Source organism: Pelodiscus sinensis, chromosome 13, assembly GCF_052426305.1.
Source record: "Pelodiscus sinensis isolate ZL-2025 chromosome 13, ASM5242630v1, whole genome shotgun sequence".
Classification (NCBI taxonomy): Eukaryota; Metazoa; Chordata; order Testudines; family Trionychidae; genus Pelodiscus; species Pelodiscus sinensis.
Window position 1 is genome coordinate 25,197,413 of NC_143064.1, and position 19,946 is coordinate 25,217,358.

Consider the following 19,946-nt stretch of genomic DNA (forward strand, 5'->3'; position numbering starts at 1 on the left):
CCTGGTGAAACGGCTCCTGCCTGCCACCTCGTGCTGCTGTCTCTAATGCAGATTTAAAAAGGGCTTTCAGGAGAATGTAAAGGTTGAGGTGATTATTATGGGGATAATAATGCTTCCATCTTTCACAGGTGTACTGTGAGCATGGTGGTGAAGTGCATTCCAGATACAAAGGGCTCGGTAAGAGAGAAGTATTCTGGGGGCTTAGAGCTGAGTGCGAGTCACTCCTGTACAGAGCTCTCCTTACATTTTCTCAAGACTGACTGAGACTGAAAGGTTTTTGACCTGCACGTGTTTGGACAGTTTTAAGCAGGGCAAATGACATCACTGCCAGAGTCTAACATTCCTAAATTGCAGAGATTTGAAAAATGATCCCAGGGCTGTGGAATTTAAAGCATGTCAGCAGTTAGGAAAAGCAGCGCTTGAGATATAGGAGACAAGGGAATCCTTAGGATGTATAGGGCCCTACACAGTATTATTAAACTGGTGCCCCTATGCCCGATGGCAGCCTGGGGAGATGATGATATTTTAGAGATGCAATTTTATAATCTTTAGCAACACCCTTATGAAATAGGTTTAAAGCATATTCTAAATTAAGGTCCTGTAGACTAACACAGTAAATTCAGCAACTAACAGTATAACCCAGGGTGTGTGTGTGTGTGTCATTACCATTGAGAAGGCTCTTTCACATGTTCATTGTTCTGCTACTAGCTCTGGCAGCCTTTTTCACTTTTAAGTTACCCAGATCCTCTCTGGCAGAAGCAGAGCCAGAGACCAGAGACATTAAGAATCAATGGTGCCCCAACATTTTTGGTGCCCTACACAACTGCATATCCTGCATGTAGATAAGGATGGCCCTGCAGAGACAGTTACTCTGTGTGAGTGCAGTAGCTGCTCCAAGAAACCCATTACTCTGGGACATACCTTTTTTTTATCTTCATATTTTTTTTCCTCGATGCTCTCGATTTTGTTGCCCGTGGACATGCCTGCCCCACTGATGTTTTGCTGAATGACAATTCTTTGCCTACCTTGTCTGCAGCTGGAAATGGAAAGAGAGGGTGAAATTGAAAAACAAAAACTTGCTGTACATAGTCTGTATAGGAAACATTCAAACAGAGGTGATCTCTATGGTTGCATCTACACTGCACCCTAACTCGAAAGAAGCTACACAATTTGAGTGATGCAAATTGCGCAGCTTATTTCAAGTCAATTTCAAAATAGCTTATTTCGTAATTTGTACGGTCTACACAGCGGCAAATTTCAAAATAAACCGCTATTTCAAAATGTCCCTTACTCCTCATGGAACAAGGTTTACAAGGATGTTGGAATAGTGAGACCATTATATTTCGAAATAACAGATGCGCTGTTAATATGCGGGATACCCTGAAATATTGCCACAGTGTACATGTAGCCTATCTGTGCAGTGCCTCCAGATTTCTTAAAAACTATTGATGATAACAGACTGTCTCCTTGTGGAAATGACCATCAGTACATCTCATGCTCATTTTGGGGTCAGGTTTAAATTTGGGTTAAACTTTGATCCAGCTAAATCATTTTCTTATGTGGCTTAAACAAGCCAGACCACATGTCTAAAATGTGGACTCTATTTTAGAATGCATTAAGAAGAAAGTGGGTGAGTCCCATTCACAATGGCTGGTCAAACAGTGTTAGAGACCAGATTGGCTTCAGCATGGTTTCAAAACTGTATCTAAAGACCAGAGCAGGAGTATTTATAGTAAGATAGTCCTGTTAGATGATAAATAACAGAATTCTGCAACCAGAAGGCAAGCAGACTGACTCGCCTGGTCCCTGGGTAAGGTATGGGGGGAGTGGCTCTATATTCCTGGAAGGGGGCGGAGCCTCAGATGGAAGGGGTGGGGCCAGGGCAGCTGGCCATCAACGCCACCTGGGCCGCCCCTCCCTTATCACTGACTGGAGCACACCACCTGGTGTAGCACACCACACAGGGTTCCAGCAGTCCAGCTGGGAGCTCCAAGCCCCTTTAATTTGCCAGGACCTGGGATAGTTGCTCTCCGTTCCCCCTCCCCATCCCCCACACATCGCCGGCCTGGCAACCAGTGAAACATCCCCAATGCTCCAAGATCTGCAAGTGATATTTCTATAAACTGAGTCCTTGAGATTTTTGGATAGTCCTGAACTCATGTCTGATAATCCATTTTAAATATCTATACAGCCCCTTTTATTGCCACAGCAATGCTGTGGGGCAGGACATTGCTATAATCCTTATTATAACTGAGGCACCAAGAAGCTCGGTGACTGGCCTAAATTCATTCAGGAAGTCTGTGGAGTAGCAGGGAACTAAACCAACATGGCCCAAGCTAGTGCAGCCTCCTTAAGAAACTCTACACTCCCCATGAAACCGCTAAAGACAGAGAGTACGGGGAAATTAAATTCAATCATAAAACTGTGATTTGCAAAACAGGAGCTACACCTGCAGATCATTATAGTCATAACTCATTAAAGATATCAGACACTTCCTGTTAGATTCTGAAATTAGGAATCCCACTCGTTCAAACAGTGGGAGGTGAATGATGACTTTTAATACCCCTACCTAGAAAATTCAAGTAGGATAAATAAGCGAGGGAAAGGGACAAGAACGGATGCATGTTTTCTTCCACAATACTAAGGACAACAGAAGGAAAAGAAATAGAGTTTCTAGTCATAGTAGTAAAGCAGACTGAAAATTAATGTAATGTGTTTGCATACATTCAAAGAGAGCTTATGTCATCCTAGGGTGTATAAACAGGAGTGTTATACATAACACACGGGAGGTAATTGTCCTGTGCTAGGTGATATTGGTGAGGCCACAGCTGAGGCATTGTGCCCAGTTCTGGGTGGTGTGCTTTGGGAGACATGGACAAATTGGACAGAATGCAGACGAGAGCAACAAAAGTGATACAAGTTTTGGAAAACCTGACCCATGAGAAAAGGTTAAAAAAACTGGGCATGTTTAGTCTTGAGAAAAGCACATTAAGGGTGACTTGATAACAGACTTTGAATATGTTAAGGACTGTTATAAAGAGGACAATGAATCAAAATTATCTCTATGTCTGGTGAAGGCAGAAAAAAGAAATAATGGGGTTAATCTAAAGCAAAGAAGATTTAAATTAGATATTAGGGAAAACTTTCTAAGGGTGGTTAAGCCTTGGAATATGCTTCCAAAGGAGGTTGTGGAAGCCCCATCTTTGCAGGTTTTTAAGAACAGGTTGGGCAAAAACCTGTCAGCCATGGCCTAGTGTTATCTGCTTCTGTCTCCGTGAAGGGGGCTGGACCAGATGACATCTCAAAGTCTCTTTCAGCTTTATATTGTCTTGATTCAATGATATTAGACAGAATAGGGTGCTCTTCTTATTAGTTCTGAAGTTTCATCGCAGATGGCACTCTTCAGAAGGCTGGCTGGCTCAGGGGTCTGATATCTGTGCTGGTTAGGGATCTTTTTTTTACATGGTTGCCCATTTAAATCCAGCCCATGATGGAAGTGAATGGAAATTGTTTCCACGTGATTGATGGATGAGTAGTTCATTCAATTCAGATCCTAAGAGAGAGGGGTCTAGATTGCAAAATCAACACACAAGACAGAAATCTACTCCCATGTTAGCTGTTTCAGCAGAGATGCCAAGGTTTGGATGACCAGGGAGCCTGAACTTCTGCCCTCAGTCTTAGAGGCCATTGCACCAGAAATGGATTATAGAAGGTAAAACTTGGTGCAAAATAGATCTGACCTGATTTTCAGAGGTTCAGCATACCCATATATTCCACTGATTTGCTCAGGAGTTGTGGGTGCGGTTCTTGTGACAATCAGGCTCCCAATAGATAAGACAGCCTGTGTAAAGTGCACATTGGGGCTAAACTGTTTGTGCCAGGAGATCACAGGACACGCTTTGGATCAATAAATCTGTACTAATAGTGGTGTCTCCTTACAGCACAATATAGTCGGAATGTGCATTGAGTGGCTTTGCAAGTAACAATTCCCTGAAAAAACTGCGTAAGGCAGGAGCTCAAAGGAAACAAATCAAATCACAGCTAGACTTGGAGTGAACAATGACAGCACTCTGGGACTCCAGCTACAGCAGTGAGAGAGAGAAGGAGCGGAAATGAGACAACAGCAGGAAATGAGGGAGGGTGGGGTGTGGATCATTTCCCACAGGAATCCTCCTACAGCTTCTGCTGAGGAGAGATAAGACTGCCTTAGAGGCCAGCAGAGGCAGACGCCACTCTGCAGTTATATTTAACCAGATAACATCAGGGACGGAATAGTTCAGGGAGTTGGGCTGGGTTATGCACAGCCTTTTGTATTCAGGTTACGGGTTCGAATTTGGTCCAGGTTGGCAGTAATGCCCCAGAGTTACTCACACAAAGTGACTGCTGTTGGTGAGAGGTCATGAAATTAAAATGCAGGGAAATGTAGTTGAAGGTTGGCATCTTGCAATCCCAACCTAGATGCAGAATCTTGCAGGTGAGCTAGTGCGATTTCCATCAGGGTGCGTGATAACATTACCCTGCAGTATTCCCTCTCCAGTTTTATGTAAGGACCTGTCTAAATACCTTCAGTGATGGTGCTTTGAACACCCTCCATGGAAGCCTAGTGCAATACCTATCTGCTCTAGCAAAGGTCTAGCAAATTCCCAGCTGTTGTTTTATTCCTGGAGAGACAATGTGTTTGTTGGCCAAATGCCAAACCAATTACCCAGCTACGATATACCAGAGTTGTTGACTCGAGCCTCTCAGCTTGAACTTGAGTCCGACTTAAGTTGCCTAGGTGACTTGACTTGAGACTCGACACGGGTTCATTGTTTGTGACTTGAGACTCGACTTGAGACTTGCTAATTTTGTTAAATTGACTTGGTGAAAAAATTGTCCGAAAATGCCGATATTGATGGCTTGTACAAAAGTGACTTGACATTTTTTATATTAAGACTTGAGACTCGACTTAGGACTTGACTCGAAAGTGACTTTAGGGACTCGAGACTCGACTTGGACTTGACAATGACGACTTGAAGACAACACTGCGATATATGTTCGCATGGGGATGAACACGGGACTGCTGCTGATGCTTGAATCTTGGGACCCTGGTGGCTGCTGTTCCAAGTAACTCCATGGGTAATTTCCTTTTGGCAGCAGGTACACTAAAATGACCTTGTCTGGGAGATGCCCTTGCCACCTGTCCATGCCCGATAGCCTGTCGCCAAACATGTCCTTGAAAAAGCACTGAAACAGCAGTCAGCATTTCAAACATTTTCCACGGCTGCTTTTCAAATGACAGCAGAAAAAAGGAGCTACACAGCATATTTCTCTCCTCCTTCTTCACACATCGGCCTTTATCTTTGAGGTGGAAAATCTGGCCCTAGCCTTCTCACTGAAGAAAAGGGTTAAAGTGCAATTGGAGTTGTTACCTTTGGCTCCTGTATTTCCCTTCGGTGCTCACCAGGGGAAACACTTACCATTCAGATCTGAGCCCGGGCACCTCCCCATGGATTATTTTGCTAATAGCTCAATAGGAACAAAGGAAAATTCTATTTGTCTAATCCTCATGAAGCATTTTGTGTTTCACTCACTTAGTTCCTGTTTGCTGGATTCTGACTTGCCAGCTTTCTTCTGCTTCTACAAACTCTCATGCTGACTCTAGTTCTTTAGCAAACAAATGTTCACAGCAAGGCACTCAATCCCTTGTTGCACCTTTCAGTATGTAATAGAGAGCTGATGTGGATGAGGGACTATTCAAAGAGCACTGAAGAAGACAGCTCCTGAGATTCAGGTTAGACATACGGGACTTCTATGTGAAACTGAACCTAAATCCTTGAGAGGTTGTTCCATCTGTGGTTGCTGAAGGGATAGAAAGAGGCTCTTTTCTCTGTGATTGTTTGATTTCTACACTTAAAAATAATAAACCTTTTCTTCAAAGCTGCCCTTGCTAGTTGCTCACACAAATCTGCCATTTCCTTATCAACTATCCTGCATCCAAGGATGCACAGGAAAAAACTACAGCTAAGTCAAAGGCACACTGTCAGGTTAAACAGAATCTGGTCTAATTCTGTTACACTAAGGTGACCTGTCACTGTTCTAACAGTAAAAGAGACCAAAAAAATTGGCATAATTTATAGCCTAAGCAGTATAAAATGGCCTTGTAACAGAAACATCTATTTATCAAGCATTTTTCCTTAGCTCGGTTGCTAATAACCCAGTAGACTACTCCAGCCAAAATCCAATTGACTTTTGCTCTTTGTAGTGTTATTTTTTGCACCTCTATTTCTTGGCTCAAACAATGCAAATCAATAGAATTAGTTTCACTTTTGTTTCACCAATAAGAACCTGGTGGAGCTCAGACACAATGAAATGATCCCCTTTGGCCCTAAAATCTACGAATCTTGTGCTTTTGGGTTGCAAACTCTGCAGGGGATTGGTTATTTGTTTTAAAAGCAGCTATTTCCATTGGAATTTAAAGATTCATGAACTTCTCCATCGGTATTTGTAGAAGTTTATTTTTACAAAATCTAAATTTTGAGTAAAATGTGAATTGTGAGTGTCCTTTCAAGGTAACTAGTCCTGTCTGTCTTCACTAAAGAACACAAGATGCAAAATTCCTGCCCATAATATACTATTATATTTTATGGAAGGAGTGAAGAGATTATATAGCCTTCCCTGTCCAGATCATAAATATGAACCCAGTTTGGTTTCACAGTAATCACCTATTCTTTGGTGGGCTGCATGCTATGAGTTGTTCGATTTCAGAGCAAGGTTCTAATGGACACAGAACCCAGCACCACAGCTGGCATTAACCCCCCCCCCCTCCAGTGCCTTTTGAATGAATGGCTAAACTCCCATTTGCTTCAATAGTTCAAGAAACATTATTTTGGATGGTATACTCAGCTGAGTGGCTAAGGACTGACTCTCCAGGTCAGGTATATAATGGGGATATGTGGGGGAAGCCTGCATTGTGGTTGTCCATACTGTGGACAGATGACTTCAGTCTCCAAGATCTCTGTTGCCCTTTTAAAAGTATAAAGAAAAGGCACTGGTGTGATAGCCTGATGTTAAAAGTCATCACCTTCATAGACACCCAAGCATATTGGCAAGAGGAGTTATCAGAAAGAGAAACTCATGATTTGTAACCAGCTCACCTGGAAAAGCGAGTCCCAGGGATGTGCACTTCCAGCGTCTCTGCAGGGGTGCATGGCTCCCATTCCCATGTGATCTTGGGGTCAGGAATCGCACTCACAGTGCACTCAAGACTGTGTTTGCTTCCAAGGTTCACTTGCACAACCTTGTCAAAATCCGTCTCCTTCTCGTAGATTTTGGGTCTCTCTTAAAAAAAAAAAAAAAAAAACAACCCACAAAGTGAGGTGACCAATATTGACCATCCAGAAAGTGGAAGCAGTGTTGTGGGCTGGGCGGACCTGGTCTCTGTAGGGATATGAGCTGCTGTAACCAACCAGTGAGGTGTGCAAAGACAAAAAGACTCATCCAGAAATGGTAAGGAAATGAGTTGGGCACACAGTGACCATCGATACTGACATGGTTCCCACATAAAAGGTGTCACTAGCCAGAATGGGTCATGAAATTCTGTACAAAATATGTAAACTCCACCACATTCATCAAAGGCCATGAACATAAGTTACACAGTGAAATTCCCATTGACTTCAACAGGCCTGGGATCACGTTGTTACAAGGTGGTTATTCCTTTCCCTATAGGCAAAATCTGGTGTTCTCTCCTAGTTCTTTTATTCTGCTGTCCAGACTACCAGCATCAGAGGGTTAAGAGAACCTTTCAAACAGCTGGTGGTCTGGAACATTGATTATCCATAAGTTTGCAGATGATACCAAACTGGGTGGGGTTGCGACTTCTTTGGAGGATAGGGACATAATTCAAAATGACCGTAGCAAGTTAGAGAAATGGTCAGAGGTAAACAGGATGAGGTTTAATAAAGAGAAATGCAAAGTGCTCCACTTAGGAAGGAACAATCAGTTCCATACATACAAGATGGGAAGCGACTGTCTAGGAAGGAGCATGGCAGAAAGGGATCTAGGGGTCATAGTGGACCACAAGTTGAATATGAGTCAACAGTGTGACGCTGTTGCAAAAAAAGCAAATATGATTCTAGGTTGTATCAACAGGTATGTTGTAAGCAAAACTCGTGAAGTCATTCTGCCGCTCTACTCTGCACTAGTTAGGCCTCAGCTGGAGTACTGTGTCCAGTTCTGGGCGCCACATTTCAAGAAAGACGTGGAGAAATTGGAAAGGGTACAGAGAAGAGTGACAAGAATGATTAAAGGTCTAGAGAACATGACCTATGAAGCCAGGCTTCATGAACTGGGCTTGTTTAGTTTGGAAAAAAGAAGATTAAGGGGGGACATGATAGCGGTTTTCAAATATCTAAAAGGGTGTCACAAGGAGGAAGGAGAAAATTTGTTCCTCTTGGTTTCTGAGGACAGGACAAGGAGTAATGGGCTTAAAGTGCAGCAGGGAAGGTTTAGATTGGACATTAGGAAAAAATTCCTAACTGTCAGGGTGGTCAAATATTGGAATAAATTGCCAAGGGAGATGGTGGAATCTCCTTCTCTGGAGATATTTAAGAACAGGTTAGATAGACATCTGTCAGGGATGGTGTAGGTGGAGCTTGGTCCTGCCTTGAGGGCGGGGGGCTGGACTCGATGACCTCTTGAGGTCCCTTCCAGTCCTATTATTCTATGATTCTATGATTGTTCATGATCTCCCCAGTGTCTTTTTAATAAAGTCTTTTTGATGTGGACACCTTGCCTTCCTCCTTCATTACCTTGTACCACACACAGGATAAAAGGGAGAGGGAAGGAGAACAGAGTTTGCGAAGTCCATGGTGCTCATGGAGCACAAGACAACTATACAGGGGTGTAAAGAAATTCTTACCACTAGCCAAACCATTACACAAAGCTATTTGGATTTGCCATAAAACCAAAATATTTCTTAGTTTCTCTCTGAATTTTTTAAAGAAATAAACTGGTTCTTTCATAGGTGGAAAATTGTCATTTCCCCTTAGAATATGATAAATTCCTATTTTGAGCCAACTTGAGAATAAATCCTGATTTTGGGAATTTGGTGTAGTATTGAGATTCCCGGAATGCTCAAAAACATCTCTCAATCCACGTGCAGCATCTCAACAATTTAAGCAGCAGTTAGAACAAAAAGTTGATTATTCCAATATGTGAAACATTTTCACCAGAATCTTGGAAACTCGACTTTGGGTCATACTTAGGGCAGCTTGAACACTAAAATATTTGGATATCCAAAATTTTGGCAGCTTATTTGAACTTTAATATAGACTCTTGCACCTGCAAAGCTGAGATCTTCTTTTGCAAATCTGACACGTGTGAATTATCTATAGTCAAGGGGGCATCCCCATTTAAATCAATGCACCACAGGTTCTTATGCTGCATTCATCACTGTAATATGTGAGGAATGAACAAGACAGTGTCACACAAAATCAACAGGACTGCTTGCATGATTAAGTATTATTCACGTGTGGAAGGCTGCAAAACCAGCTCTTAGGCTGGAAATCTCATAAGATCAGACTCATTGTGATGTTCCCAGTAACTATGTTTGCCAATGGGGAAGGGATACTTTGTGTCTTCTATTACTGGCTCCTGCAGAAACCTGTCAAATGCAAAACATTGGTGTAACTCCCCCAAGAGTGAGCTGACCTTTTCCTAACCTCAGAAAGGTTGGGTGTGAGTTTGGCATGAAAAAGTGTTCTCTTTCTTTATGAAGGCATCTCTGCCCATCTTTATGCAGGCAGCTCTGCCCATATCTCTCTGTCTGCTTCTCATAACAGGAAAGCACACAGATTCATTGGGCTAAGTCCCTCTGAGTAGCTGACAGTGGCTGTCTTAAGTGAGGGTTTTGGTCAAGTTGGGAAGCGTGCAGATTAGATTTCTGGTATTTTGAATTGACTTCTTTTTTCTCCTACCAAGGATGCCCTAGATATGCAAATATGAGCTGTTGCCTAACTTATCCATCTTGGATCCCTGCCCTTCATTTTTGTCTCCCAGCCCTCTTCTCTGACGAGGGACCGACCAGCTTTGTGTTTCAGCTTTCATCCCATGTCTCTGTGGGATCCTCATTTTCCATTTCTCATGGCTGTCAGCTCCAGCTAGGATTGGTCTTTTGACCCCATCCCTGCCTGAAAATATATCAGCCTTCCCCTTTAACAAGTTTTGAGGAAGGGTTATTGGCTGTAGAGAGCTCAGCAACATCTCAGCTTCCATATCATAGAGAGAGAGAGATTAGTTGGAATAAATAACCTTAATTAGTATTTCACTTTAAAAATTATTGACCTTCTGGCTTTAAGATCTCTATTGCATAAGTTGCAGTTTGTTCCCTTTCTTCCCTTAGGTGGCTCTAATATCAGGAGCACACACCATGTCATAAATCCACTTTTCACTCTTTCTTTCTCCCAGTAGAAAGTTTTAGCTATATCTACACTACAACAGGGACTGACACTCAAAGATCAAACCACCGGTGGTCAGTATAGTAGGTCAAGTGCAGACCCACCAAATTGACCACAGATCACTCTGCAGTTGACCCCTGTACTCTACCCCAGATGATAAAAGGAAGGTAAATTGACGGGAGAGTGTGTCCAGTTGACCTCACAGTAACTCAACCTATGTTATTCATGTAGCTGGATTTATGTAGCTTAGGACAACTTTTTATGTTAGTGCAGACATTGTCGGTCAGGATTATCCCTAAGGAATAGTAGGTGTTATTCCTAAGGAAAGAATGTTACTGCTGGGTTTCCCAGAGAAAGGCTACTTTTAATTGATGTCTCTTTTCTCACCACTGAATCATTCGCAATCATAAATAACACCCCAAAACCCCTCTAGGACAAAAGTCCATTTTCTATGCTCTCAGAACATGTTTCTGTTTGGTCTCAGCTCGTCTGCAAAGAACTTGTACATGCATTTTTTTAACCAAAGAGTGAGCTATAAGATCAATATAGAAGGATGCAAAAATATTATGTTTTCTTTGGTGTGAGCTCTGAGTTTTGCACACAGACTATATGTGCATGAGAGAGAGAGAGAGAGAGAGAGAGAGACTGTGTGTACATGTACATGTGAGAGGGACAGAGAGAAAGAGTGTCTGTATGTGTGTATAAGGAGCTGGGTAACACCCTTGAATATTAACAGAATTTTCTGTATTCTTGGTAAAATGATGAGCATATTGAATGTCATTTAAATTACCTTTTCTAACAAGAAATAGCAATTTCTGTACTTGATCTAATTAAAATAATGATTTACCTGAGTGACAAATGAATTCCTAATCCCACAATTACTTTACTGCATGGTGCTGTTAAATATTACTTAAAATCTAAAATGAGTTGAAATGATTCATCAAATGCCATAATTATTTATGAGACCTAAGCAATTATTTACTTAAAACTAAAGGGGTTTGCTTAAAAAAAAAAAACTAAAAAACAAAACAAAACAAAACAAAAAAACAAACAAAAAACCCCTACAGTCATTTTTTCCCTACTGTGCCAGACAACCCAATTACAGTGAAGATAGTGATTAATTATGGGAATGTCAATTTAAAAATTAAAACAAGTTTTTTTTAAAAGTCTTTTTTTTCCACTATGAGCTGAACGGCCGTAAGACAAATGAGAAGCTGGGGTATGTGGTGCTAGCAGGTGGCTGGGAGTCAGAACTTCTGGCTTCTAGTCCTTTGCTCTACTACTAGGTCACTGGAGTGGTCAGGTTGCCTCCCTAAGATGAGTCTGACTTCCATGGAAATCAGTGGAAATCAAATGCTTCTAAATGTTATTCAGCTGCCTTGTGGGCTGCAGTGGGGCTCAGAATTTCCACAGCACTACGTTCTGCAGCTCTGCTCTTCTTGACCTCAGCCCCAGCCCTGCATGCTCTCTTTGCCAAGACTTGGCAGGGTTCTTCAGAGGCCACTCTCCAGCTGTTTTCCTTAGTACTATGCTGGAGGAATTCTCCTCTAGTTGGATCAGAAACTTTTAAAGCATCTTTATGCTGCTCCAGCCCTTTTATCTGTCATACAAGAGCCAGAATAGGAGCGTAAATCTCACCCATTCTGTTCTTGGGCTTAATATAATGCCCACTGAAATCAACAGGCTCTTTTCCATTCACTCTAATGGGCACCTTTTCACAAAAATTCCCTGCATTGCTAAAAATCTTCACCAGTGGCAGCCATCTTGGGAGGCCTAGTGTTGATAAGGCTTCTGCAACCACTGGCATTTGTCATTTGCTCCTGTGCTGAACAGGAATAGAGAAATAAGCCTTAACAGTGCTGGTGGCTACAGAAGCCTTAACTGTCCCAGAACTTCTGATGTGAGCAGTGGTGGGCTTTTTTTTTAAACCAGCCCCCAGCATAGATGCTACTTATGTATTTCTCTGATAATTCCTTCCCTCCATCACACTTCCGGCGCAGGAGCTCCTTGTATGTTTGCTCATTTGTATGTGCGCGGGATGGTGAGGGATAGGAATCCATTTCTGACAACTGCTAGAATCCAAATACATTTCTGGATGCACTTTAAATTACACATCTCAAATACAGATTTAATAAGACAGGCCTGTGTGTGTGTGTGTGTGTGTGTTTAAATTAAAACCCTGATGTGAATTTAGAGTTTACAAAAGCAATAGATTAGCAACACTGACAAGAGCTCAGCAGGTCCAACAGTTTCCTCTGCGCAAATCTTGGTGGTGCACCTGTCTAGGTCTACAACAGCCCTCTGCCACTGTGGCCCTCAATCCTGTCCATTCATCCCACAGCAATGCCAAAAGAACCTCCTTCCCGACCTCCAGCAGCCTCTGCTGTACCAGTTCTGGGCATCCTAAAATAACTTTGCCAGTGCACCCCCAATCTGCCAGTGCAGCCATCTCTCCTGCACCAATTCTGCTCTTGCGGGGCAAAGGTGTTGCAACAATTTTTAGGGTGAGGATGCTGCGTTATGCCCCCCCAGGCCTCTGATGGTTGCCAACTGTCCTGAACTGATCGAATCCCATTTGCAGCAATGAGGTCCATTCCGTATGGTCCAGGAGAGTGGGCAATCTAGCCTCTCACCACCAACAGAGGAGCCACCAGGAGATCAGCCCCATGCCAGGGCCAGGAGCAGATTCCCAGGCCAACATTGGGATCTCAGGTGGCAACTGAGCCTCCATAGTCGTGGCCTGGAGCCTGAGGTTGGCAGAGACAATGGGCTGTGGATTCCACAGGTGCAGGGCTAGTGCACATTGGGACCCCAGGGCCAATGGAGCCCACGAGACTGGCAGGCAGGGCAAAGCCAGTGGCACTAATAGGACCCTGGAGGCCTGGCGGGATCCCAGTGGAGACTGGGACCTGGGGTTGACGAAGCTGGTGGTGGATCAGCAGCGGGGCTGGCCCCCTGGGCACGGGAAAGCTGGGTGCAAAACCTGGAGGTGCAGAAGCACCCTCCTGCAGCCATACTTCCCATGCGTATGTCGGGGAGATATTTCTAAGTACACCTAATTCCTAACCTGCAGCATTTCCAGCTGTCCCACACCTTGACCCTCTGTCTCCACTGAGATCTGTTGAGCGCACCTCATTCTTCTCCATCTGCTCTGTGGCCCACATTCAATGTACAATGTTCAAGTCGATTTAAAATGTATTTAAATGGGTTTTCCCTTTCTCTAGTTTTTACAGAGCTGCTGTATTTCTAGCTACTTTTTGCTGAGGGTGTAATTGCTGATGTGGGAGCTGACCTGAATAACTAACGACTTCCCCGCTGCTGCACTGTGAAGAGCAATCAAAAGCAGTTGCATTTACTGTAAATTTCAAATTGAACTGAGTAAATTTCACCTTCCTTTCCAGTGCTGCATTTAAGCCTTCAGCATTAGAGAGGCAAATAATTGTGGACAGGTTGTGGCCACTGTCCCCGATCATTCTGCACTCAGTGAAAGATAGCATATGCAAGGAGTTATGCATGTACTAAGAGTGTTGCCATGGGGGTCACGTGTGCCTCTTGTCACATGAGAAACCCACACATGCTGCCTGCTAAGTTTGAAGGAGGTGGTCATGGAGTTTCCCTTCTAGAGCAGAATGCTCCAGTGACCTATGCTTTGCTCTAATTTCAAGGACCTGTGACTCAACTGATCCTCAAACACCTGCCCCACTTCTGACTGACCTGAGATGTGTAACTCCTTACACACTAGGCACTGATGTTGATTAATTTTACTTATTAACCATGTAGGACTGATCTAGCAAAGCACTTTAGGCATATGCTTAAGTCTGGTGATCTAGCTATACCTTCATTTTGTACTTATACTTATTTTCTGACTGAAGAAGAATCTTATCTCCCTACCCTCTCACAACATTCCCCAACCCCACCTACCTGTAGAGATTTCAATGGATTTGGAAAATGGAAAAGGGAAAAATCAAAACCAGTTTGGACCAATGACTCACATGGAATGAGTGATAATCTCCTCTAGACCCTTGAGAAGGAAGACAATAATAACAACAATTTGCACTTCCCTGCCACCTTTCATGCAAGGTTTTCAAACACTTTGTGAATACCGTAGATACAGGGATAGAGAGACTTGCCCAGACTCACACACTGACAGTGACAGAGCCCTGAACAGATCACAGGAGCACTGATTATCAGGTTCCCACTCTCATGTCTAGAGTATACTTGCTTCTATTCCTTTGGATCATGTTTCTTTGTACAATGAGGGCTGGGGGGATGGAATAACTAGAATATAAATCTATCAATTTTCTTATACTGTAGAGCCAAAGGTTTAAAAAGTTTTAGGGAATTTTAAACCACCAAAAAGAGTTCTGTGCCTAAAACTGCAGACAACTTTTTGGATTTGTTTTGGCCTTTTAGACTAATTTTCTTTCTCTTAACTCTCTAATAAGAAGAATGTCTCTCTCTCATCTCACCTCCACTCTGTAACATCCCTGTAACAGCTCTGCTTTCCATCCTTCATTGGCTCAGTCAACTTTCTGGAGATTGAGTTTTTTCTTGGTTACTTTTTTGCTAAGCAGAGTTCAGAAGCAAAGTGCTGATCTACTTAATTGTTCCCAGAACATGCGATTTTAGTTCTCTAGTTTTTCAAGGACTGGCACTGTACATCTGCCTGCTTTACTAAAGGAAAAGGCACAAGTTTAATCTACATGCAGGGTTGATGTGGAGGCAACATGTAAACAACATGCTGCAGCCTTATCCCCCGACTTCCCTGCTGTGGAGAGACACTGTGGCAATAAAACCTGGGAGGAATGCGTAGGGTATTTTGGCAAAATCTAGCCAGACCCCACTTTCCCCTTCCTAAAATTGCTTTGGCTACTTCCAAAAATGTGCTCCCAGGAGAGCATGAACAGCCAGAGCAGGGAACTGGTAGTGTGTGAGGCTCGCATAATAATAGTGTGAAAATTATTCATAATTGCTAATAATTAGTAGAAGTTGCCTACAGTCTTTCCCCCTCTTTTTTTGATTCACTTTCACATATTGCAACAAATATGTCAGTAGGTTCCCTCCCCCTCTGTCTCTCAGTAGAAGTTCCCCTTTTGAGGGAAAAGATGGGAAGACATCTAATGTGCCAATTTTTTTACTGACATTCCCTGTTCTAAAGCAAGCATCCCTCTACCCTGGCCCACAGCCAATTAAACACAGAATGCAGACAATACAGAGGAGGAAAGTGATGCAACCCAATCCACGTGCTATGAGCTTGGACAGGATTTCATCAGAAACAACAGGCTGGGCCCCCTTTGTTTCTGTAGTTTGTGTTTTTGGTTTACTTAGCTGGCCCAGATGATGGAAAACAATCACTTCTTTTTCAGCTTTGCCTGGAACAGCTGCTCCTCCAAAATGAGAGAAAAGAGATGGCCTTTTTTATATTTAGTGGAAATCCACATGCGAAGGTGAGGGATGCATTAATTAGACAGATAAAGAAGTGGATGGATAGCTAGATAGATATTGTTTCCTTGTAGAGGAGCCTGCGCCTGATTTCACATGCTTGTCTGAGTACTCCCAATTTGGTGTTCATTGGAGCTGTAGTAATATCACGGAAGTATGTATTTTCTATGGGCCCATTACAGTAGTACAACTACCTCAAAACGCAGAGTGACTTCACTGAGAGCTCCACACATCTGTGACTTAATTCAAAGCTAAGTAAAGTCAGTGGGATTCTTTCCATTGACTACATGGAGTTTTGGATGAGGCCCTTGACACTGGAATTCTCTTCCCCCATTGTCTGATAGAATTTGAATCTGCTGATCTTCATGGCCCGGTGAAAGCTCATCTCTTTTCCTAGGCCAGTGGTGGGCAATCAGTGGTCCACAGGTTGCATGTGGTCCATTGGGGTTTTATGTGTGGCCCACAAGACATTTTGTTTACCGCTGCCGACATGCAAGGTTGCCAAATTCTGCTGGTTTCCATCCACTTTGTTTTTTTCCCGCTGGTATTACTGAAGTGACACACATGTAAAGCAAGTGCACATGAAGTATGCGCTGACTGAGGACAACATTGACTGTGAAAGCCATGTGCTCCCTCTGTGTCCAGTCAAAGTGTTGCTACAATATCAATTGGCACACCTGCAAATTCTAGAGACACAAGTGCAATTAATCCATGCCAGGAGACCATCTCGGTTACAATAGCCTTGCGACCCACTGAGATGAAGGAGGGCCACTCATGTGGCTCACTCACTAGCCTAGATTGCCCTTTGCTGCTAGGTTTTTGTCTATGGGGCTTGCTGTTAGGATGAGATCCTATGTTTTTACTCTGAGGAATGTCATTTATTTTATGCAAATAGCCAACGGGGGAGGAGAGGGTGAAGGGATTATACACTGTAGTCCTTGGCCTTCATACAGGTGAGGGAGTGGGTGCATAAGAAGCCAGAGAATTACTACTCCTCAGTATTGGGGAGGTTTTCCAAATGCTTCACCTTGCACTCAGCCGCAGCCTGCCTTCCCTGCTAGGCACACACCAGGGCTCGGGATCAAGGATTGAACAATAAAGTTAATTCCAATTGAATGGTGCCACAGGGAGCAAATGCAATATCTGCTAGGAAACACTAGATGGCGTATCAGAAAGAAGCCAGATAAGAGCGGGATTGGGGAGAAGCAAGGATGGCGGGTTATTTAATCCCATTTTGTGACTTAATTTAGTGTCTCCAGTACAAACTTCCCACAAAATATGATGGTAAGAGGCTGTTGCATGTGGCATAAAGGGCTCAGCAAGAAGCCTGATAAATCCAGATTATTTGTGCAAGGGTGGGAATGAAATGCAGCCTGCTTGGCTATAAATAGACCCCCCCCTCCTTTTGCTTTGTACTCTAGCCTAGAATACCTTTTTTCTCCCCCATTTTTCATTCTTGGCTGGCTCAGAGGTGCAGCCGCCAGCTGTTTGCTAGGATCACCCTTTTCCCTTGCTCCCCCCCTCTGAATTCCTCAGGACATTATTCTCTTGAAGCTTTGGCTCGCAGTAAGAATTTAATCAAACAAAACAAAATCACAGCAACCCGCCGCTGCTTGGACAGTGTTTGGTGTGTAAATATGTAAGGAAGGAACATTCTGGAAACGCGGTCGGCTAACTCCTGGAGACTCATGAGTCCTACCCAGAGCCAACAAGACTCGGCAAGGGGTGAATGTGCTGCTCTGAGATTAAATTCCATCTCCAGGGGTGGTGGGAAAATGGGTGGCCAGTGGCCTAAGGAGGAAGCCACTTCTTAGAGAGGCATTTCTGGAATGGCTGTGGGATCCATTCATCCACAGACTAGTCACCACTTGCTTGTTTTCAGGCGTGGAGTTTCTGCATGGAGTCGGCCTGGTCCCCATCAAAAGTCTGTCATAGGCGGTTAGCTGCAGGGGGAGTGACGAGGAACAATCTGCTTTGTCTGCGTGTGGTGAGCTGATACCTGATTCTCTCTTGCTATTTGTGGACAGTAGGGGCACATCAGGCTTGGGAAAGGAGCTGATGACATTGCAGACAGTGCACTCTCTCTGGATGCCCTAACAGCTCTGATTGCTGGATACACACTAGACCTCCAGAGAGGGCCTTCAGGAAAAGGAAGGCATTCTTCCCATGGAGTCAGTACAACATCAGAGCCCCAGCATTGCTAAGGATTCCATCTTTCAGAGGGGCTGTAAAATGGAGGCCCTGATGATTGGGGTCACGACAAATCCAAAGAGGTTTCCAATGAAGTGTGTGTGTTCAAGTTCCAGCACCAGTAATAACATTCCACCCACAGTTCCAACTGGAAAAGTTAATCTCTGTTCCCTAAACGTTGCCATTTCTAGCTCAGAGGCAGCTGTGATTCCATCCTCGGCCAGGGGATCCATTCCCTGTAGAAAGTGCCATAGAGGTTTTTTGGCACCCTATGGGATGGAAGGCCCAACATATAAATAACTCCTGAAACTCTCAGCAATGTATCCTATTTGGGAGCTGGTGAACTTATAAATTGAAGCTGATGCTAAAGATTAGCCATAAGGAGTCAGGTGATTTACTTAGGCATTTTAAATACTGCTTAGTAAAGATTCAAGCTAACAAAATCTCTGTATTTAATTTTTTTGGAGAGATTGAGTTACAGATGTCCAAGTCTGATAATAGACTGGACCGTACACATTAACAAACAGTGCAAAAACAGAGTCAGGTTGCTGCTGTTGGTTATGCAAATGAAACACCTGCTGTTCATTTCCCCTTGCCTGTACGTGAAATATCAGGCTGCACTTTACCTGTCTTCACAATGGTCTTTTTTGATCTATGGGCCATCCTCGCTATAAGTCCAAGATATGCCAAAAAACTTGAACTTATAGAAAAACAACTTAAAGCAGGGACTTTTTCCCCACGGCTGACTTCCATTTGTGCTAACTGGGTTTTTTTTTTTGGCATGACTTAAGAACAGGGAATGGGAGGACTTATAAAGCATCAGTTCCTACAAGTGTCAATGACTTTAGTGTGGAACGGATGTATTCAGGGGCAATTAATAGTGGGGATGCCCTATACATGTACCCATACAAGGTTAGTCAAACTCATCTTCCCCCTTAATTTCAATACTTTAGCTACAATGTGCTGCATAAGTGCATGGGCCAAGAATACTAGACAGTGGGGACTGGCAAAGGCAGGGATGATTAGTTGAGCGTTTTGTGTAAGTTATACCCATGACAAGGCAAGTTTCCTCACTACTTGCAGCTGCCGTATTAGAAACAATTCTGCTCTTTGCCAGATACTTTTGTGTGAACATTCTTCAGCTCTGGGATGATTATTTGTTACCAAAAATGAAACACCTGCTGTTCATTTCTCCTTGCCTATACATGAAACATCAGGCTGAACTTTACCAATCAGCAATATTCCTGGAACTTTTGGACTTGCTGTATCATGATTAATGGCATTTTTTCATTGCAATAATTATTCCTGATTAATGCCTTTTATTGTGCTGTTTTGAAATCTGACAAAGACTAACAATGTGCATAAGCCCGTGTATGTGTATACAGTATATTTAGAACATACAAAGATGAAAATACTGTGTAAAATTGTTAATACAGGTTGCACCTCTATAAAGTGGTCCTTCAGTAGCACCTTTTCCACGGTCCCCCAAAAATATGTACACTACGTAGGCTATGTATTTGTGGGGACCAATGAATATATATATATTTGGTAAGGAACAAATCCTGTCCTTGCTAAGAGCTGAACTAAATGTGTTGGTAGGTCTGTTCTCGGTTATTTGGAGCACATCATTCATGAGTTGATCCTAGTTTCTGCTGTTCTGTTTGTTTATAAACTACTGTGGTTGGATAATTTTCAGCTGAGCAGTGATGAAAATACTGTGTAAAATAGATATAAAAAATAACTGCAGGACCATGGATGTTGCATGGATGAAACAAATCACCAGGACCCAATGGCATTCATCCAAGGGTTCTAAAAATCTCAAATGGGAAATTGCTGAACTATTATCTGTGGTTTGTAACCTATCCTTTAAATCGGCTT

General features: G+C 43.1%; 1 protein-coding gene across 2 annotated transcripts in view; it reads right to left on the reverse strand.

The window, feature by feature from the left end:
* LOC102446651 (vascular endothelial growth factor receptor kdr-like) overlaps positions 1-19,946 on the reverse strand; it is a 208,490-nt gene that overhangs the window by 82,393 nt on the left and 106,151 nt on the right. For both annotated transcript variants that reach the window (XM_075940856.2, XM_075940855.2), the window contains exons 10-11: positions 7,137-7,320; positions 922-1,036 (exon numbers count right to left, since the gene is read on the reverse strand). In XM_075940856.2, coding sequence (XP_075796971.2) covers positions 922-1,036; positions 7,137-7,320 — 299 coding nt within the window. The remainder of the gene's footprint in view (positions 1-921; positions 1,037-7,136; positions 7,321-19,946) is intronic.